General features: G+C 40.0%; 1 protein-coding gene across 4 annotated transcripts in view; it reads right to left on the reverse strand.

The window, feature by feature from the left end:
- Positions 1 to 23,297, reverse strand: part of gria2a (glutamate receptor, ionotropic, AMPA 2a) — a 49,646-nt gene extending 26,349 nt beyond the window's left edge. For all 4 annotated transcript variants that reach the window (XM_036583728.1, XM_036583725.1, XM_036583727.1 and 1 more), the window contains exons 1-2: positions 22,967 to 23,297; positions 22,244 to 22,384 (exon numbers count right to left, since the gene is read on the reverse strand). In XM_036583728.1, coding sequence (XP_036439621.1) covers positions 22,244 to 22,384; positions 22,967 to 23,042 — 217 coding nt within the window. In that variant the 5' untranslated portion in view covers positions 23,043 to 23,297. The remainder of the gene's footprint in view (positions 1 to 22,243; positions 22,385 to 22,966) is intronic.
- Positions 23,298 to 23,519: the final 222 nt, after the last annotated feature.

A 23,519-nucleotide genomic window follows, 5' to 3' on the forward strand; every position in this document is an offset into this window, starting at 1 on the left:
CTTAAGTACATTAGCAAATGATTCACAAAAAAACCGTAACATACAAAGTAAATGTAACCTACATGTCTCGAGGCCCATTTATATTTCTGCACATAAATATAGACGCATCAAGGGTGAAGGGCTTCTGTATGAAGGATTTCATGGGTAGGCATTGCTCACACAGCTTGCAAAGTCCATCAAATGCACACTTTCAAAATCTTAGCTATCATGCAGTCTGCAGAGTCGTTAGACAAATAGACTGGCTCCAGTATTTGGCAGTATACTGTGATAATAAACACATCATAATAGACTGTCACTGCAATTCAGTCAAACACATTTCATTAGAAATTGTTTTAAATAAACAGGTTAAGTTTACTTTCATAAGCTCCATGTAGGTTGCAATTTGATTATGTGATACTGTCTCCTCTGAGAAGATCAGAGGAGCAGATAATCACTACACAGCAGAAGAAAGAAACTCAACAACTTTTTTCTCCATTTAAAAAGGTCAAAAACGCATGTCCTGCCAACAGAGGAGGAAAATGCAGGTTCTCACAAATACATATACTTGCATCGTGTATATATAAAGTAAAAGAACTAAAACCATAGTTACCTTACAAGGGCAGTTTTGTTTAACAACTCGTTTGACTGCAAACAGTCTTCAATGCTAACTTACTCTAGTAATATTGAGAGTTAGGCCTTAAGTTGAAATGTTTGATGAATAATTCACTGTAAACTGCAACATACAATATAATAAGTTGCCAGACTAACAGAACTTAGCATTGCTGTACTGAAAAACACAACTTATAAAAGTAATGCTACAGGCTTCCACATTAAGCATCGTTACATCAAGATGTCCGCAGCTAATACATGTTCATGATTAAAGTTTTTCTGAGTTTCTTAAATAAAGGTCAGTGATCTGTGACAGGGGCTCTGAACTTCTCAACTCCAGTCCTAATTATAAAAAGAATTAAACACACATTGAGCATCATTATGTGCACATACTGTACAAATATAATCACCTACAGAGTACTGCTATTTAAAACCTTCCAAAGCTAATTTATTAAGCTTTAAAGTCAGCCAAAATTGGCCTTGACTAAGTTTCTTGTAATCTTAATAAAGTGACTTTTAATCCAAATTTAGTGACTCTTAATTCCAGTGTAGTGACTCTTAATCCAAGTGTAGTGACTCACAACTAATACAATATAATGATGTTATCAAAAACCGAGGTTAGCTCAGTTTTTATATTGGCACTTGCCTAGCGTTAAGTAATGACCTTTGACATAGTAAATTTGAGTCCTTGCTGATACTGCGCTATCACCAAGTCACCAAAATAGGGCTTAGTCTCTTATTGCTGATATCTGAAACTGGTAGCTGCATGGCGTTTATATATGTAAACTTAATATGGCTTAAACCTCCCTTCCCTCAGACCACACAAACAAACTGAACTGAGCTTAAAGTCAAGCATTTCAGCTCCAACACACTGTGACTCTTGCTAGCATGCTCATGGCTATTTTTAGAGTGCCACCAATTGCAACAGGGGCTGGACAAATTCAGTCTCTAGCCACTAGTCTGGCATTAGGAGTTCTGTCCTTAACGCACTGGTTTGTATAAAGACCCAACTGATCCTAAATCTGTACAAGCAGCTGCTGAGTTCAGAGACTGGAACCATGTCGCATTATGTTTACAACAGGCCACGCTTGGGCTGAACACAACAGCCCCTAGTCTTACCAATACAGTCAGTCTGAAAACATGTAAGGATTCTCTCTTCATATCAAGACATTTAAAGACATTCAGGCAACACTTACTGGCAATGCCATGTTAGGTAAATCTAAAATCACTTTTCGTTTTGTCTTTGGCTCAAAAGACCAATATGACTACATTTTGTCCGGTTTTAAAGGTCAGATGTGCTAGCATCAAGTGGACTAAAATATCATTCTCTCCAGAATTACTGGCACCCAAGAACAGCTACTTATCAAAAAATGGCTTTGGTATTAACAGTTTACACTGAAAATCAGTGAAATCTAACCTTTAAGGCAAAAATGTAGGCAAAAATGTTAAAAGACTATTTGTGTCCCACCTCAAAACCTGATTACATTCAAATTTGATGTTTGGCAAACTTCAGGCACTCATGTTTGTGGTTTGATGACAACAATGATTTTCTTCTGGCAAGCCTTTTAATAGTTTGTTGGCATTGCAGAGGCATCTAATTACAGTTCTGGAGACCTGGTGACAAAATGATCCATTGAGAAAGTTTTGCCTGTCAAATTTCTTCACTCTTTTCCAGGCAGGTTCATCACAGTCACACCCTACTGAACCAAGCATCTCACCACAATCCATCTGGAGAATTTGGTGATAGCCCATTTAATGTGTTTCAATCTGCCACCAGAGGAGCTACAGCACATGAAAAGAGTGAAAAGTATCAGTGTTTTCTGTTTGCTACCATGTTTTCTATCACTATATAAAATATGCACGAGCCTTCCTTTATTGCTGAACGTTTGTTATTTTGTTTAATCAGAGCAGCGCTATTTATGTGTGACTTACGTTCCCATTCATGCGTTGTTCACAAAGGTAGTTTGTGACACAAGCTAAACAAAAATCTATAAATTTTCAGCTTTGTCAGATCACATTTATTACAAATCAAATAAATGCAGCAGCGTTTAGGAGGACAGTTAAATCAATATTAAACAGATCAGGTAAAGCACAAACAACCATTGTTTTGTATAGCTCCTCTACTCATACAGCTTAGCCTCTCTGAATGTTAGAAACCAGCACCAGTGGTTGTAGACGGAAGAAAGACAGAGAACTCATGTGACTGATAGAAAAGAGCAGATTAAATGGCAGAATCAGTCACGTTTTTGAGTCAGCCTTAAAGCAATAATTATTGTCCTAGTAGAGGAGATTTTCAGGTATTTCCAGGTTTGAGGCTATTTTTACAGCCACTGCCTGATTTACGAAGGTCAGCAGCCTTTTGTTTCATTACGTTCCTGACTCATAGTGTATGTCCATTAATCTAGTCTTCGTGTATTCTCTGATCTTCCCCATGTTGATGGATGACTAAGAGTGTTGGGCCTGTGTGTCAGCTCATATTTACACTCAAGCAAAACAGGAAGTTGTGGATGACCACTTAACAAATCCTAGGTGTGGCTAAAAAGGTTACATTTGAATGAGTATGAAAGGATACATTTTTCTCTATATATTTGGAGAAAAATGCTTATTTTTGAAAGGATTAAAAATATCACACTGAATTTCTCATCATTTCAGTAAAAGCTCAATCTGTTAAACAACAGAGAAATACTGTCAAGGCCTGTTCTGCTCATCTTTATCATCATCAAGGGCTGCTAATAATTCATAAAAAAAACAATAAATCGCACCAGTAACTGCTGATGTTAGTGAAACCATGTTTGCCAGTGTGTCGGGTCAAAAGCTCACGGGAGCATTTTTATACATTTCTAATTAAAAGAAATTCATTAAAGAGCAAGAAGATTTTACCAACCTCAGACAGGCAGTCAAAAATCAACAAAGAATCATTTAAAAACTAGAGCATAAACTCTTGTCAGGAACAAAAGTATGAAGATTTAATTGCATACAAACTACACTGATAATTCTGTAGACATGTAAACAGCTCATTAACATTAAAACGTCTTACGTTTCACACCTCTGTGCTTTTATACACAAAGTATGGAGATAACAGATTCTTCCCACCTCTCTCTAGGCCTTGCTGAAAGAAGCCTGAACCCATGAGACATTTGCACTGGTTACTAATCACCTTACCCCTTCTCATAATTTCATTAGTATGCAAGTCCACTGCACTGTCCCCTCAGCACGTCTGCATAATCAAAATAAGACTGTTCACACTTTGGTGCACTCTGTGCTGCTTCTTTAGACCCCAATTAACCCTGACATGGCTAAACGGCAGCATATGAGGAGGCTCACTAGTGAAGACTTTAAACTAGCTTTAGTCTAGAGTTAGGATTGATTCAAACCTACATGATAGTTTTCTGGATTCAGATTGAGCATCTGAGTCCTTCAAATCATTTTTGGTACCCCTAAAAGGATTTTCCATGGAGAATTCTTATTGACAGTGTCCAGGGTCACTCTTAATCTGTGTCCAGAAATCTGCCTCCACACGTCTGAGAAGATGCATCTGAAGGTGTCGAGCACTGATCACTGAGCCAAACCAAAACTTTCCAAAACGCCTCTTTTTGGAGGACATAAAGCTTCTGACTCATAATGTGTCTTCATTAATCTGTTTTATTCTAATGTCTGTTGGCACAATGTATGCAACGAAAGTAACGCAAACTACTCATTTTCCCACTTTACAGATCTTTTCACTTGATTCCAAAGGCAAAAAAGGTTAGAGAAACAATGATTCAACCTCAGCCTAAATAACAACGTATCATAAAACCTAAATATACACAACATACCAATAACCTAAGACAAGATATGACTGAACTAATAAAGTATGGGCTCCATATTTAGGAGGGCACTTTAATCAATTTCAACCAGATTAAATAGAGCACAAACAATTCTGATATAAAAATGAATATTAATTATTACAGAGCAAATGTAAGTAAACACTGTAAACAAAGTGCTTCTGTTTAGAGATGGATCTAATATCCACTATCAGTTTCAGGTCAGTGCCAGCAGAAAGTTGCTTGTAGCAGAACATAAAGTACCTTTAAGTAACCTGCAAAAAAGGAACAACTCTCCATAGCAGGCATGGACAACAGCCTGAAAAAACTGTAAAACCTGCAATAATGCATACAAATATATCGTTTGAATGCCTTACAAGTGAGAAATGCCTGTGTTTAAGCCAAACCTAGAATGTGAAAGTAACCACCATTAGCTCAGCACTGAGTGGTTAAAAAAGGGTACTTTGTTTTATACATAAAACGTGTGGGTGTCTTTTATATGACAAAAAAAAGCATCGTAGGCTTTATTTCATGTTATTATGTTATTGTGTTATTATGCATTCGTGTTTCTTAATAATAATATTAAATATTTTAACTGGGAATATCATTTTCAATCACTGCTCATTTAAAAATGGTTAAAATGCCCATCCCCACTAATAAATGTTGTTATTTGCACTGGTGTTAAAAATGAAGCTGTTCTTTTTTGTGTCCTCTTGAGAGTGCTGTTCGCTCATTTTGCTCCCTTTCATTTCTCTCCTCACAGGTGACAACCGACGCCCATTCAACATGCTCAATTGGCCAAAACAGTGCTGACGACAGCCAACTAGAGTCAATGGTGAAAGACGCACCTCACAAACTATGTGTGATGTTCAGCCAACGACACTCAACAGCAGCCTGACAGCATCCGACGGCCGAAAGTCGACTTGGTGTGTCAGGGTCCAAACAAAAAGTAATCTGCAATGTTTTATACCAGAATAGCAGTTCCTTTATTTTAAACAGTCTAGTTTTGCACACCTTTGTAAGTGTTAAGTATTAAGTGGATAAAAAAGGGGTTTTGTATTTAAGTCATGTTGACTGAGTATTTCTAGAGAAGGGCAGTAGAGTGTTTAAGCAGTTTGAGCATGGTATTTTCAGATGGCCTGCTTCAGTGAAGCTTAAGATCTGTTGAAGGTTTATGTCATTTTCAGTATCACACAAGATTAACAGCTAACGTACCATTTCTGCTTCTATTATTCAAGTTCACTAACAGCCTTTGCACCAACAAAATTGAGTTATGTGGCATTACTATCAGTGTAACGGTGCACAGATGACTGAAATGCTGTCCCAGGCCTAGTTCTCTGATGATGCTTCTGTATGCCATCCTGCAGTGCACACTGCAGATCACTTCCAAAAAAGGCAGCCCACTCCCAAACTGTAGACTCTGATTTTAACAGCCACACTAGCATAGAAATCCGAGGACACTGGAATAAGCTTGCATAACTTGGCACTGAAAGAGACTGCACAAGGCAGCATATGATCTATCATAACAGGTTTGGAGGGTGTTGGTTATGTGTTGATTTAAGCCAAACTGGCACACAAATCCCTCTCTGGTAGGCAGTGAGATGCATAAACACAGCAAGCTAATAATATCAGACCAGCCCAATGTACCTACAACACAGAGCCCCTGGTGATGGGAATTCTAACACATTATTAACTGTTTGAGTCAAACATCAAAACAGATCTTCACACAAACAATCTAAGCACTAATGCCTCATAGTCCTTTGCTTTTGAGGTCAGTAAGGAGACAGCAAGGAGACACAGATGCAGTAACTGAGACGTTCTTTAATCAGTGCATATTAAAGCTGTCGATTTAAAGCAAATCACTGATTAAAATTTGACTTCTCGATCAGTCAGCAATGATTAATCGGTAGTTTGAGGATAATACATATTTTACATTCTACTGGTCTCTCTTGCAATAAACAACAGAGCCTGATGGGCATACATATTTGGATTACTTGGATTGCTCAATGAATCAAAGCAGTTGGTAGATTATTCAAGTGCTAATATAATCGACAGTAACAGCCCTAATGCAGATGTGTTGAGTGTGTGAAAGATAATACAACAGGCCCATTGAAGACTCTCTTTTCCTTTTCTCTCATTCAAAAAAAAAACACAAACACAGTGAATCTGGGAACTCCCTGCAGAATTATAAAGTACTTCACACTGTCTTGGTGAGACATAAAAAACAGAAGGAGAGAAAGGACGAGGAGAGCGAGAATGACACAGAGGCGAACAGAGAGACAAAAAGACGTGTACAACAGCGCATACACACACACACACACACACACACAGTGACAGAGGTTTACCTTGTGTTTGTTTGAGGCCTGAAACAGTGGAGTGGTAAATTTAGCTGCCCTACTTTAACAATACTCACCAAGAGAGACAGCTAATGTATGTCTACGTGTGTGTGTGTGTGTGTGTGTGTGTGTGTGTGTGTGTGTGTGTGTGAGAGTATGCGTGTGTCTTTGTAAGATGAAGAAAGATACTGAGTATATGTGTGTACACTAGGCCTGGGCGACAGGGTGATGTAATGTTAGGGATGCACCAATAAGGGCATTTTGGACTGATGCCGATATGTAAGCATGTATAAAATGTAGAAACATCACAGTTATTTGTAGAGGCTTATAAATTAATTACAGTAACGTAGTCCAGCGTCATCTCAACATTCTGCTCTTCCAGAATACAATTAATACAACATCGAATATCAGTTCGAAATATCAGTCAGCTCTAAAAATCTGTCCAATGCTAATAATTCAATAAATAATGATTCAAAGGCCATGTGTTGGGAAAGAGAAATGACAGAGCTGGAGAGGACTAATTTCATTTTAAACAGCGTGCTAAATAATATTAAATAATATGTACATGGAATGTTTTGTTCACTTTCACTACTAAAACAATGGAATAAAATGGGGTGTTCACAACAATAAAACAATAAAATAACATTTTTACAAACAATTATTATGCTATTTGTTTTAGATTTCGCCTAGGCCTAGCGTAAAGAGAATAAAAACACATCTAAAGGTAGAGATTAAAAAAAATCTTTATACTGTTTTCATCAACAAAAATAAACAAATACTGGTTTTACTATCGTCAGTACTCTAGTTAGACAATATGACAAAAGAATTTCATTCTTTAACAATCTATAAATTCTAGAAAACAAGAGCTAAACATTGCTCCTCTGGCACAAACCAGCTCACCTCTACCACACACCGCTATGTCACATTGAGCTTTCAATGATCCGCGCCAGACTTTGGCCCAATCCCTTATTTTTACCCCTAACCCTTGAATTCGAGTGTCACCTTGCCCATTGGAACAGAGTAACAAGGGGCAGTGGTTGAAATTTTCCCCTGCGAAATGGGACCCAAATAAAAAAGAACATTACTTCATTAACAGGCTACTAGCGCTGCTCTGTAGGCCACCCTGCCAGTTTGCAGTGATAGCAGAGGAGTGGTAAAGTTCAGCTCCTCACTGCTGGGCTTTAGTTAAATTTAGGGCATCATATGCTTTCAAAGACGGGGGATGCAATAATTTATTATCTCCCACCCTTCATTCTTTGGTGACATGTAGCTGAAGTCAGCTATTCACCAGCTTCTCATTCAAATTTCCTGTTCCACCTTAAACGGAGCAGCAGCTACATTCTGGCGATTCAGGTGTCAATACTGCTGGACTATTTAAGGTGGAACGGATAGTTTAGCTAGCTAGCTACCAAGACATTAGCATACTACTGGCGATTTTTCATGCTTGGTATACTATAATACATTAAAATGACATTAAACTAAGATAATACCATCGTTAACATATTTTTTTAACAGAGAAAATACATTTGTGGGTTTCTTTGGTCGCTTGCACAGCCATCTTGCCGGTTTTTCTTTTTTCTGATTTGGAGTGTGCCTCTGAAAAACCTCCGTTTGGAGGGCCATGTAGCCCAAACACTTCACCCTACCCCTCCATCTCAACAAAAATCCCTAGCCGTGAACGTGCAAAACGGAGGGCTAAGGGCTAAGTGGTAGGCGAGGGGTGAAATGGGATTTGGCCTTGGTATCTGAATGAAATGCACCGTTATATTTGAAAATAGATTTTTATTTTGGTGAAACATCAGCGCACGGCATGTAAAATTCAAAATCTATGATGCAAAGTCAACCTGCCACAGCTACATCCTAACGTCTGTATCTCATTCAAGCTGGGTGGCACATGAGTTTGACCGCATTCAACTGTTTCCTGAAGGAATGTAATCGAATAAAATCAACACTTATGTACGGAATAAAGAAAGAGTGCAAATTAGGGGCTGAGCATATGACTGTGTGTGTGTGTGTCGTGTGTGTCCGTTTGATCGCTTTTCACATCCTTTCCTCTCTGTACTGTCTGCCCATCTGGAGTAATTTGTAAGCAGCGCACATGAAGCCAGAGTACAAAACGTAAAGCTTTGAACCACCATCACTTACTCAACATGCCAGCAAGCCTGCTGCTCCTGTCTCTGGGGATGCTAGCAGGACTGGCAGTACTCCTGCCTATGAGGGCTTTGAACACGAGTGCGTGATTGTGTGCGTGTGAGAGAGCGAGTTCAATTACACATTCCATTATTGTATAATCAGTAGAATACATTGTCATCTATAGGATGTTTACCATTACCATTACCATTAGTGGTCTCAGTTTATTCCCAACCCGCATCAAACACGCTGCTCCATCCCCCACTTTCTCACTCAACACTAATGCTCATGATCCAGTCAACCAAGGACTTCCAAAGACATTAATTAGTGGAGCAGGTGTGTCAGATTTGTTTGAACCCTGACTCTACTGGTCATGTGCCAGCAGCAGTACTGGTAAAAATGTGATTGGGCAGATTTTATAACGTGCGTTTGGCATTAATAACAGGGATAATTTCCACTGACCTCTCTGAGTCATGCTCTACTCTGGTCTAACTGAGCTTATGGAGTTTATGTAGTGTCTATTTTTTTGTCTTATTTTAAAGTAATCTTCCGTGGCTTACTACTTTTATAAAATGTTGAAATCCTAGCACATTAAAATATATTTGTCGTGTGCATTTATATATTTTTTAATGCTTCCTATGTCCCCCATCTGTTCTATAATTCTGGGCTCATGAAAAGATAATAAATGCATGCATGTACCAAAACAGCACCAGAATGCCATCTGTTGCAGATATTAAAAAAGATATGCAGCAAGAAAACATGCGTTCATGATTCATTCAGTGTTTGGACCATTCAGACATCTTTGGTCTTTGATACTCTTCATACTTCAAATAAACCAGACGTGGCTTTGTTTGAAAGTGTAAAGAGACCAACTTTCTCAAGGGGTCTCGGCCCACTTATTTGGTCTGCGTCAGGGTTTGCATGGCAGCGTTACCTTTGATCTCACTAACAGATCAAAGATAACAGGGTTTCGTTTTAACTGAACTAAACCTGCCAAGAACATTTCAATTACGGATCCCACCCAGCTCTGGTATATACTGTGCCTCTTCTGGTTCTACTCTAAACACGAACATGTATACAGATATTTTGAGCAGTAAACAGATACACACACAGGGAGAGGTGGAATTCCAATAACCAATTCATACAGACCATTTGAGGGGTCTGCACTCTCGTGAATTCCCACGGCACCCACCACAATATCTTGCAGCTTGGGACTAATTTTTAGTGTTGTGCGCAGGAACGAGTGGGAAACAAGCCCACTGTAGGCGGGAGCAGGCCGTAGCTTACATGAAGAGAAATCACACAAATGAACGAATAGCCTGAATAAAGTAGAACGATCACTAAATTGTATGTATAAACAATATAAATAATAACAGTAAAAATGAATGAAGTCACTCTAAAGAGCTGCGAAAGCAACCGATCACCTGAACAACACGCAGATCTCTCATAGCCTACAGACAAGTCAGAGCCTTCAGTCTGACGGCCACAGCTGCCGAGCCCAGCAAAACACAAAAATAACTGTTCTATGGTTTAATTCCTGATTTGTGTTTACTGGGAATAAATGCCGTTGGTGAAGTTACTTCACAGTGAGTCTGATGACCATGACTGCCGTGTTATTTCAGCAGATGATAATGTTTTCGTCAATAGACTATGTCAGATATTGTCAGTTCGCCTTGACAGAACTGTGCAGGCAGGAGCGGGACAAATCGTTTCGGTTGTGGGTGGGAAGCAGGACAAATGATGCCAATTTTCTGAGTGAGCAGGACTGAAAAAACAGTCCCAGGCAGACCTTTAACGTCAGAACAAATGTAACAACAACTATGAGGTTTAAAAAATTGTGTGTCAGCATTCATTTTATCTATATTGAAAATCCAGCCATTTTTATACACAGTACTGCACAGGGTTTACAACACTTGGGACTCAAAAGCAGCTGAATAAAATGTAGGTAAGCACTTCCTCTATTGTCAATGCCGATTCATAAACATTTCTAATACTAAGAAACTGGGACTAATTAAAGCCAGATTGGCATTATAGAGAAACGTAACGTTTATTTGTAGAAGGTTACAAACAGAGTAAAGTGAATGGAATACCGACATTTTGGCAGAGTATCCCTGCGCCCACTTAAACAATAAATGTCATCAAATTTTGATTTGCAATGCTGATCAAATCTAAACATCTGTCCAGTTCTAATTACTTTTAAAGCAAATATCTGATAATACTGATATGATGTCAATGTTACTGTGCACCCCTAAAGTAGACTGTCTAACTAAAGATTAGCTTATACTGGAGTGATGGAATGTGAAAAGTAGAGAACAGTAAGAACTGCTCATAATTCAGAGGTCTTCAGTGTTTTTACTGATAATGTGTCTTCAGACTTCAGCAGTAAATCCTGATGTTAACAGGAGCTTGACTGCTCAGATCCAGCCAAATGTCTCAAAATCACATGGACGGTGCTTCACTTGGCAGCAGGGCAATGACCCAAGATCAACTACAAACAGTTGAATGTTCTTCACTGTCCAAGTCTATCACAACCTGTACTAGAGGTCGACCAGTTATCGCATTCGGTCCCATAATTTAATTCACTGTAGCCAAACAAACGTGACTCCTTTCTCACTTGCATCTACACACTGAAAAGGCAAGGTCCACTCCTGGTGTGCTCATTCTGGTCTATTTTTTTACAGCTTGCCTTCCAGCATGGCGACGTTACCGAATACTACAAATACTGTCTAAAGCTGAAAGCACTTTGTATTTTATAGCTTTCTAATCATCATTTAAAAGTAAAAGTTGCATTCTTACAATTTTTTACACTAAAAACTTTATGGTAAATGAATATCGGCCCCAAATATCGGTTATCGTTGTCCTTGATCACTAATAATTAGTATCAGTACCAGCCATGAAAAAAACGTATCAGTCGACCCCTAACCTGTACCACACTGACAAGCATTTCACTGACTAGATTACGACAACCCCTTAAAACAAGCAGGCACTGAAAATGGTTGCATTACAGATCTGACACAGCAAGCGGCAACGTCTGTGAGTCACAGTCATCAACTACAAAAAATCTGCAGCCAAGCTCTGAACCTGACGCTGAAAGTTGAGGGATTTGTAAAAGGGCTCTGATAAAGGTGACAAATTAACTTTTAAGTCCACCTGCCACAGTGTCTGATTAGATCTAGGAGATATCTAAAAATAATTAGCACAATATTTTCTTGTTGAAAAATTGCAATTATCGATTATATTGCCCACTCCCAACTAATACATGCTGTCCGCTGCAGCTTAGACTTATTTTCTATTCACTTCTTCTGGTTGTACTCTCTAAATAATACATCACCCTGTGGTCTACACACTTAAAAAAAGAACATATTGTGTATGGTTCTTTAAAGAACCTTTTTAAAAATGGTTCTGCTATTGTTACGATGTCAAGCTTGCAACAACAGAAGAACCCTTTTGGTGCTATATAGAATCATTTTCAAAAAGGTTCTATACAGAACCACTCACAACACGTTCTCCATCAATCTGAAGAACGACTTCACCATGCAAAGAACCACTTAACCACGCAAATGGTTAAATAAATAACTCACTCATCCAAACAAAACCACTGCCTTTGCTAAAGATCTCCTGAAGAACCATTTTGAAGTGTGTACTTTTACACAGAATCAAAGCTAAATTTTTTGAGAGAAAATGTAAGCAGAAAAACACTCATTCTAGCATCCATGCTAAAAATATAAGCATTAGCTACATAGCTAGCAAATAAACACTACTCTTAACATGTTAGAGCACTAACGTATTATTTATTTATGTTTACATTTATTTGCCCAACAGTCAGCTGAATTCTAACAACTTGTATTGCAGTGAGCTTAAATAATGACGATCATCTCAAATAACTGCGATCGTTTAAAAAACTGCTATCAGGCAATTATGTAATAATTGTGTCAGATCTAGTCATACACTGGAAAATCTGCAGCAGAGACTGTGGGGAATATACTCTACTGTAGCCTTTTTAAGCCTCCATAATAACCAAAGGTTTCAACAAAAATAAGTGAATCAAACATTGTGTACACATTATTCAGTTAAATTTGCCACACAGTAATTATTGCCTTTTAAGCAGAGTCAACAGATTACCTTTCAATGATAGATGATATCCGATTGCATCGCCCCATCAACCAAGTCTCGTCTGGTAAATGGCGCAATTTTTCCAGCCAGTCAGATTTTCTGGTAATAATTTTGCAGCGACAGAGCAGTACCAACAAGAATAACAAGATGGGTTCAACAGCCCAAGTTACACTACGGAGCAGATGCAAATGCTAAACGTGCCAAATTAATCAAATCCAAAGTACAGTAATGCCAGGGAAATCTTTGAAAAGGAGACAGGGATACACCAGATTGATCTGCCTTCTCAGTGGATTTGCTAGATAATTTGATCTGATTCATAATTTTCTTACGATACAATATTTTTTAACAATGTCATGACTGAATCCACAGACACACATTAGGCTGCTACATTCCTTTCTTGTTTGCCGATTTTTCAGACTCTAAGATGATTTCCATGCCATTCCTACATGACACATTGTTATTATGTTTGCTGCTTGAAATTATGACCATGATGTAGAGCTGTGGACTCAAGTCCGGCTCGAATTACGAACTTATGCAAGGGACAAGGCCACAAACCAGTATTTGCTGGCCACGATCTTTGTGCCCTCAGGTGACACTGCATTAAAACAGACACGATTCTGCAGTGGAAATCACTGCATGGGCTCAGGAACACTGTGAAAAACACTGTCTGTGAAAACAGTTCATCACTGCGTCCACAAATGCAAGTTGAAACTCAAAGAAGAAACCAAATATAAACAGGATCCAGAAATGTCGCCACCTTCTCTGGGCCCGAGCTCATTTAAAATGGACCGAGGGGAAGTGGAGAAGTGTCTTGTGGTCTGAAGAATCAATATTTGAAATTCTTTTTGGAAATCATGGACACTGTGTTCTCCAGGCTAAAGACCACTCAGCTTGTTATCAGTGCACAGTTCAAAAGCCAGTATTCATGATGGTACAGGGGGGCATTAGTGCACATGGCATGGGTGACTGGCACATCTGTGAAGGCACCATTAATGCTCAATGATATATACATATATACATATACATATGCTGCCATTCAAACATCTTTTTCAGGGAAGGCCTTGATTATTTCAGCAAGACAATGAAAAACCACATTCTGCATGTATTACAGCAGCATGTGTCCGTATTGAAAGAGTCCAGGTCCTAACTGGCCTGCCTGCAGTCCAGACCTGTCACCCTTTGAAAACATTTGGAGGGTTATGAAATGAAAAATACAAACAAATGAGCCCCCGAACTGCTGAGCAGCTGAAATCCTATATCAAACAAGAATGGGAAAATATTTCACTTTCAAAACTACAGCAACTGGACTCCTCAGTTTCCAAACGCTTACAGAGCGTTGTTAAAAGAAGAGGTGATGCAGCACAGTGGTAAACAGGCCCCCGTCCCAACTTTTTTGGAACGTGTTGTTGCCATCAAATTCAAAACAGACATATTTTTTTCAAAAAACAATAACATTTCTTAGTTTTAATATTTGATATTTCGTCTTTGTAGTATTTTCTTTTAAAAATATGGTTTACATTATTTGCTTATCATTGCATCCTATTTTTATTTACATTTTGCAGTGTCCCAACTCTTTTGGAAATGGGGTTGTACATCCACATCTTTTTGCTGTCATTTCTGTAAACTTGGTTCAGCTTGGTTGTTTTGTTTCTGTTGTCATGTGAGTTCAATTGAAACTAGCAGCTATTTTAGTTGTCTGAGCTAGTTTTAGAGCTGAGCTAGTTTTTATTTTAATCCAATGTGCCCAGTGTTCCCAAAAAATCATCAAAATGTATTATCTTCAAATTTAATTTTTCAAGTTTAATTGTACTTTCAAAATTCTTTTAATGAGTAGTTGCACTAGTCCTTATATCATTAAGTCTGTCATGGTTATCTGTGTGCAATGGACTTTGTATTTTATTTGGAAAAACAGTGATAAGAAATTAATATACAGCCACACGCTATTAATATGCTGTCATTAAAAGGCTGGGTTACTGTTACCATCATTTTGGTGATCCGTGTTGAAATGGCCTTAAATAGCTGAAGAAGAACTCAGGACTCGAGTGTTAAGACTTGAGACCTACTTGTTACTTGTAACTTCGTGACTTGTTTCCAGCTCTGCCACTCTTTGCTGGTAGCATTAGCCTAGGCTGATTGGGTAGCTTAACTATATAGCCAGTAAGATTATTGATAAGCTGTAATTCTAGTGAGCATTAGCTCCGAAACTTAACTTAACTAGTGATAAAAAGCAAAAATCCTTACTAGAACATCTTAGATGACAAAGCTTGCCAGTGTGAGGGGGAGACACAAATCTACCCCCTAAATGTACATTTACCTGCACTGGTGAGTGTTTAATCTGCCTTTCTGACTATGATTCTTATATGGTTCAACCAGTACAGTCATAATTCAAGCTGACGCTCTGCACATTAATCTTGTGCATGAAATGCCTGTGGCGTTTCACGCCAAATCCAACAGAATCATGTGAATGAGCTCACAGACTGACCCTGGTAAGTAGGACTGAATGATTTCGAATTGCAATTTTTTCTGACCAATATTGCGATTACAATTTTAATTGCAAATGTTTATAACTGGGGTATATATTGAGGTATAGGCCTTTTTTGGCTATGAAAGACCAGCATATCCCTGCTGTTGGAACAAAACCTTATATCTGCACAAAGGTAACTTTACAGGACAAGGAAAAACATTCTTAACTTTTAACTGAAATAAGTGGAGACATCATTTTTTCCAAGTAATTTTGGACCATTTCTGTCGGTCCGTTCGTCATGAATTTTTGACACAACGTACAGGGCAGCTGCCTTTTTCCAACTATGTAAAAAAATGAAAAACAACAAAAACGGAGATACAAGGTTTTGTCCCGACAACAGCGATATATTCTTTCTGGCTTGAGACTTGATCTCTTAACACAGTGCGCCAGCCTGCCGGAGATTTACGGTAGTGATGTCTCAGGAGTTCACAAGCTCCATATTACTAGATAGAATTTCCCTACTTAAAAACTTGCATCATATCAATGTTGTTGACAATAGACTGTAAGACTATAATAAAAATTGCGATCTGAAAACTGCATTCATCCAAATTGCGATTTCGATTTAAAAACGATAATCTTTCAGCCCTACTGGTGAGTCACCACAGTGTGAGTTAAAGGAAGAAATAAAAGCACATATCTAGTCATCCATTCTTTTCACACCTTTAAGCTGCTCAATCCAACAGAATTTACTTTTTGTAGTACTCTTGTTCCAGGCGCACCACCAACATGATTTGTCATCAACGTAACCGACAGAAACTCCGACCCAGCCCATCTTTATTAGCTGACAGATGATTATGTGAGTATGTTCCATCAAGTTCAGCTCTGGTGTGCACTTTTTATCCATCAATGTACTGTTCTCAATGAAATCAATGTCAAGATGTGCGTTTTGACACCACACCAAAATGTCCTTGTGAATGCGGCTTTTTCCTGATCTAAACTCATTCAAGTGAACCCATTCCTTTGACCTCAACCTCTCTCTTAATTTTTTTAGCCTTTCCACTTTCCCCCTCCCTCTCCCTCGTTCAAGGTGATTGCTGATTGTTGGGATTGAGGGACTGTCAGTAACAGTAAGAGAAAGTGCCCACTCACTCGTTTCTCATCCTGTCTTCAGCACTAAATCCACCGCATGGACTGATGTGAATATTTATGCGATGAGACACACACACACACACACTTTTCAAGATGCCATTATAGCTTCACGGTGTTAGGTACCAAATAATGAACAGGCTATACATAAGTGAAACAAGCAGCACAACATATATGTGTCCCAAGTGTTTGCATACAAAAACTGTCAGAGATTAAAGAAGCACTCTAGCAAACAACAATGTCTACCTCCTGCAGACATCCTACACTAAAACCATTCTCTCTTAGAAAGCCCTATGATTTATGCATTGCAGCAGAATGAAATATAAGGTGCTCTGGCATAATTAAAAACTGCATAGCAGTTCACAATACTATAACAGTCAGTGCCCATAAATTGTATAACGGTATGCATGTTAGGAGGAGGTGCCACAGTATAGCATCTTTGACAGTCCTGATAAATATTTAGAAGGCAACAAATACTGAATTCTAAAATGCTTTCGCATTTTAGCGCCAAACAATATGTCGTGTGATTTTGATCGACTATGTTTTTAATGATGAACATTCCTAAAACTCACTGACAATCCACAGAGCAACAACCTAGAGCAGGGGTGTCCAATCTTGTCTGCAGAGGGCCAGTGTGGCTGCAGGTTTTACTCCCACAAAGCAGGAGGTCACCTGATGAAATGTTTAAAGACTAAGACCAGCTGATTAAACAAGCAGAATCAGGTGTGCTTCAGCTTGTTTCGAGTGAAAACCTGCAGCCACACCGGCCCTCTGTGGATATGATTGGACACCCGACCTACAGCCAAAGTCACTTTCTGCAGTGTTTCCCAAACGTGCGCCCCCAAAGTGTTTTGACAGCCCCCCCATGTATAATTTGTTCCATTTTAACAGCTTTCATATTTTGTTATTACGAATAAAAAGGGCATACTTTGTGTAACAGAGGACGCAATATCAGTTGTTAAATCATACATGCCTTATTTGCAAACTCAATTAAGTAAAAGGAATACTGAGATTAATTTGGGTGTCTGTATACATTAAAATCCTCTTCATGTTCCCCCAGGATTTATTTCAGACCTGTGGGAAACACTGTTGGGACTTTTCCTTAAAGGGCCCATATCCTACATTTTTCTTGTATTTTATATTTTTGCACACATATATCATCTGTGTGAATTCTCCAAATCCCGCAGAATTAGGCGGAGTGGGCCAAGTTTTTTTTCTTACATTTGTTCTTTAGAAAAATCCTTATAAAGTCTACATCAGATTCATGACGTCCTTAAACCGCTGAGTTGTTCACGGGCGTCTGTTAACAGTAACAGGGTTGGTGTTTAATGTTCTTCTCCAAGCAGGTTTAGCTGTTCAGTGATGTTATGTTAGTGGCAGTTTGAAAAGATGTGGTGGCTGGGTTCACGTGACTCAGAGAAAGCTCGTGCTTGTCTTCATCCTACCAATGTTAGTATGGTGTGATTGTGGGAGACAATGGGCAGAATTTGACAAGACAAAATTGGGGTGAAAATTGGGAGAAATGGCAAAAAAGACAAAATACTGATATATATGCAAATAACCTCTGTTTTGATTGGCTGCCCTGTCTTATGTATTCCTGTCTTGCATAGATGGGGCTAAACTGCTGAAGCCTGAATAGATGTATATATTTAAATGTGCCGGTTTTTGTGACATCCCAAATATAATCAACTTAAAACAGGCCATTTTTACAGCTTAGTTTCCATATATAGACTGCATGGACTGAAGAATAAGGGTGTGTTTTAAAACTTAAAACTTCAATAACATTAACATACTAGACCAAAAATGTCTTTTTTGATGTTGTAGGCCCCTTAAGAAAAGGTACAGAAATATAAATATACGCCCTACTGCAAACAATGGTGAAGTACCTTACATATCTTAGCAAATAAAGCATATATGGGTTTGCCTGTGCACGTGTTCACATATTATATGTATCTTACAAAATGATGGATGTGCTTGCATTTGTCTCTGTTTACATGTGCTTTTATGTGTGTTCATGCTTGTGGGGTTGATCAACTATAGAAGACGATATTTATCATTTTTCCCATTATTAGAATCGTGATTTTACCTTGTTTCCTCATCAATAAAAATTCTTTAACAAAATGAATGTGCATCTCTAGCAACCAAGACTCACACAAACACTTCAGGCTCAATGCCCCTGCCCACAGCCTTACTGAATTAGTCAAAATAAGTATGATGTGTCTAGTCCAATCAATCAACACATATGTAGCCTGTAGCCTGTCTCAATGTCCCACCACAGCGTCACTGGGTAAGTCGAAGGCTGGACTATGCGTCAAGTAAACGAATCAAACTCTCTTGTTAGTCATGTCTGTGTTGTGTGTTTGTGAAACAAAGCAAAGACACGCTGAAGTTGATCATTGCAGTCGTTTGCCAAAAAGTACAACTCACTCAGTAACATAATTTGACTCATTCACTCTCGATCCAACAGCTTGGGAAGACGGCTGGTGTTAGAGTTGTTGTTGAGATGCACAAGTCCACCGTAGTCAAACAGCACATTTAAGCTATTTGGTGAGTGGAAGCTTTAAGCTGTACATGGAAGAAAACACAAATTTTGGATATTTGTGCCTTTTAATCCCTGTATATGTTGGTATATTTACTCATTACATTTAGAGTGAAAAGTAATGCATGTTCTACAACTAATAACATCACAGACAGGAAATGAGCTGAACAACTAATAAACCAGTCTTTAAAGTTACAGACCAAAAAAAACCCAAAAATGACTAATAAAAATAATAAAAATACTGAGACAAACACTTCTTAGCTTGAATGATTATGATTATGTGCTTGATTTCGGAGTACTTGTAATTTATGTAATTTATACCTACAAAGAGATCAATTTTTTAAATGTTGCTGTTTACAAATTGTTATTTTTGTCTTTTTAACTTTCATTGTTTCATTATGATTTTGAAACATTCACACAGTGTTGATTCACTTTACTTTTTATAATAATAAATAATTGTTGATTGTTAATAAATAATGTTAGTATTATATTCCATTTATATTAGTTTTGCATCGCTTTTCGGCCTTCTTGTTTACTGATAAAGGGTATCAATCAAAAACACACATGGGTCGACCCTTAATGCCTGTGCATGTCTGTTCGCGTGCCTGTGTGTGCATGATAAGATGCTTGAGAGTGTGTATGTGTGTGTGCTTGTGCCTGCAGGTGCGTGTACGATAAGGAGCTGTAGGTGTGCAGAAGAGTGTGCATGTGTATGTGGGTGTGTGTTTGCATTGTGTGTGCTTGTGCATGTATGTGTGCGTGTACCTGCCTGTATATGCGTGTTAAGTTGCAACAGCCTGTGTGTGTGTGTGTGTGTGTGTGTGTGTGTATGCATGCAAGTGTGAGGACATGAGCATGTGCCATTTTATTAATCAGGCCCAGCAGTGACATGTTGCAGTGATGCTTGCATGCTGGAGCCGCAACTCCTTCACTTCTAAAAACAGCCCCACCGTTTCTGAACAGCGTGCCACATACACACGCCCACGGAGCTGCAACTCATTCACCAGCACAGACGCCCCTCTCATTCTGGGCTCAAACACATTCATACAAGCTACTCAGGCTTGGCTACACATCCACGCCATTTTACTCCTTCTTTTAGGACAGGAGCTAGCATACAGTCCTGTGCATATCAGGCTATACAGTGACGGGTAAAATAAACCACACAGTCTACACACTTAAGACGGTTCATTAAGGGATCTTTAGTAAAGGCAACAGTCTATTTAGAACTATGAGTTCTGTATAGCACCATTTCATGCTTAAACGGTTCTTCGCAAGGTGAAAAGGTTCTACAGACTGACGGAAAATGTGTTGTATTTTTGAAAACGGTTCTATGTAGCACCAAATCGGGTTCGTCTATGGTCACAAGCTTGACATTGTAGCACTTCTTGGTGCTATAAAGAACCATTTCTAAAAAGGTTCTATATTAACCCACATACAACACATTGTCCATCAACCTGAAAAACCATCACTCCATGCAAAGGACTATTTAAGCATGCAAATGACTCTATATAGAACTCCTCGCGCTAAACAACCACTGCCTTTACTAAAGAACCCTTGAAGAACCCTCTTTTTTAAGTGTGAAGCATGCACTTCACGTTTCAGAATGAAATGCTTCATGCAACGCGCCCTGCAATGTGCACCACTGAAAGGGGCTGTTTGCACAGCATCAATCATTGATGCCCCTCGTTGCGAAGAAACAGGCTGAGGACTGAAGCCTCCGGAGTCTCGAGCTTAGCTCCGCTCCCGTTAACACTCTTCACGTTTGTTATTCGACAGCAGCAGCAGCAGTTCTCCGTTCACGGTGCTTCACGGTTATCTGTGGATGTGAAGGGCGAGCGGGGGGAGGGAGGGAGCTGTGCCTTTTTTAACGCGCCTCTCGGCTCGTGCCTGCGCCCGCGCTTATTTCCAGCACAAATACGTGATATAAACCCCGACACTCAACGAGAAGACCCTATTAAACCTCCGTCATCGGACGACTTTCAAATCACACCATCTCCCATTTTTAACGCTCACCGAGCCTAAACAAGGGGAAAGGGGCGGGGCGTTAGCTCCTCAGCCGTTGCCGTGGCAACCAACTTTGAGGCGCTTTGGGCAAATTACCGCCAGTTTATATCGCTGCTGACCCACAAACGAAGAAATAAACAAGAGTTCTAGATACCATATTTCTCTAGCGACCCCACGTTCACATTAGAACCCGGTCTAAGGCCAAAACAAGCTCCTCTGGTGATGATGAGTCCGATTCAGTTTCTCCAACCGATTCTAATGAACAGCCCGATTCAACGATTCACGTGAACGAGTCACACGTGAAATCAACTCTATTATAGTGTATCTCCAAAATGTCAACTTTATAAAAGGACAAAAAGGTTCTTAGCCGTTAATGTAGGTTAATATAACATGATTTTATTCCAAGCAATTCCGGACCACTGTCTGTCATAAACTGTTCAGACCTGTGTTTAGAGCAACTGCTGTCCTCAGAGTAAGTAAGTCAGGAAAGTAAAGAATGGTGTTGATATGACAGAAACGGTGTTCTCTCATAAACCTTTAATGAGATTCAGTGAGTCTGACACTTCTGGTCTATTCGCACTTCTACTCACTAATCGATTCGCTAAGAAAAAGAATCGATTCAAAAGAGCGATTCGTGAAGTCTAGCGGCTAACACCCTCATTAAAAACACAGATAGCGCCGATTCGTGAAGTCGGACCCAGGACGAACAATACTTCCACTCTAACACATCTAAAACGCCCCAACTGAGTCCTTCAAATATTTAAGAGCACAAACCCTCCAGAGGCAGCGCCGCCATTTTGAATGAATAACAAATCTGCTCTGATTCACACAGTCACACACACACACGCGGGTTTGTATTCCTGTCTTTGTGGGGAGACCTCCTCGTCTCCGGGTTCACTGCCTGCACCGTAATCTGAGGAACCAAAAGGAAATCTCTTGGCTTAGTTTACTTTCTGTCCCCGCAACGTCAACAACGTCCGTTTCTAACCTGTTTCATGTTTGGTCCTCGTGAAGGAGGTAAACAAACTTAAACACACACAAACCACCGTCCACCTCACCGAATAACCGCCCAAACCCGTTAAAGAGGCTGAGTGGAGCTCCGGAGTCGGTGAGGACTCACAGCAGTTGGTGATGGCGAAGCTGTTGGCCACCTCCAGGTTGTCGATGTGCGGCGTGAGGCGGAACTCGGCCGTGCCGAACTGAACCATCCCGACCCGAAAGGCGCTGTACTCCTGGTCCGCCCCCCGGGGGAAGAGGCCGCCTGGGGGGAAAAAACACCAAGAAGAAGAAGAAAAGATTCATTTTCAGTCTTTTAGCACATCAGAAAGCCCGCAACTCGACATTCTGAGCGACACCGCAGTCCTCTTGCACTGAAAAAAGCCCCATGCTTTGAATTGGATTCAAATGTGAAGCCTAACGGTTCAACATTAATAAAACACATCACACTGACACAATTACTGCCGAAATAAACTGAAATGTGTGCTTTACTCGTGTTAAACCGAAACAGCTACAAGTTTGAATCAAATAAATGCAATTTAAGCAATCTTTCTATCAGGATGGCTCATACAGTCACAGCGCCATTGGTCTTCATTTCCAACCGTCAAATTTTCCCGTTCCACCTTAAACGGTGCAGCAGTTACGTTCTGGCGCCTGAGGCTGCTGAGGCGCCAGAACGTAACTGCTGCACCATTTAAGGTGGAACGGCACAATTCGAACATGAAGCTGGCGAATAGAAGGCGACCTGAGCTTCGTCGGTCGAAACACGTTTGAACGGCTGCCGCTTGAAAATGGAGGAGAATCTGTGGCTTTTCTTCAGAAGATAAGCTAACAGGCTGTTTCTCACCGATCTGGACGCTGGGTGATCCGCCGAGCGCCAGTCCCCATAAAGCAGGCAGGAGGAAGCCGGAGAGACTCATCATCTTCTGTTTTTCCACATCCACCGACCGACCGACCGCTCACAGAACAGCGAGTGCCTCGCCGCCTCCACTCATCGCACGCGCACAGAACGAGAAGAAAAACAAAGAAAGAAGAAAACAAAACGTAAAGAAAACGACGGCTGAAGCTGTTCTCTCCTCCCTCCTTCTCTCCTTCTCTCTCGCGAGGACAGCGACGGTTGGTTAGCTCGCGCCGAAGAGGGGAGAGAGGGCGCGCGGTGATGCGGGCTGCTCGCGCACCTCCTCTGCGGCTCCAGTCCGCGAGCAGCTCACAACGGACGCGGGGAGAATACTGATGGAGGCGGAAACAGCCGAGCGGAGCCGAAGAGCCGACGTTCGGACTTATGATCAAGAGCGCTTAGCTGCTGCGCACAACAGAGCGCATATTGGGACGCAGCCGTAGTGAACTCCCACTCTAGAGCGCAGAAATCTCCGCACCAGCCGAGGTTTAGAACGCGAGTA

The sequence above is a fragment of the Colossoma macropomum genome, unplaced genomic scaffold, assembly GCF_904425465.1.
Source record: "Colossoma macropomum unplaced genomic scaffold, Colossoma_macropomum, whole genome shotgun sequence".
Classification (NCBI taxonomy): domain Eukaryota; kingdom Metazoa; phylum Chordata; class Actinopteri; order Characiformes; family Serrasalmidae; genus Colossoma; species Colossoma macropomum.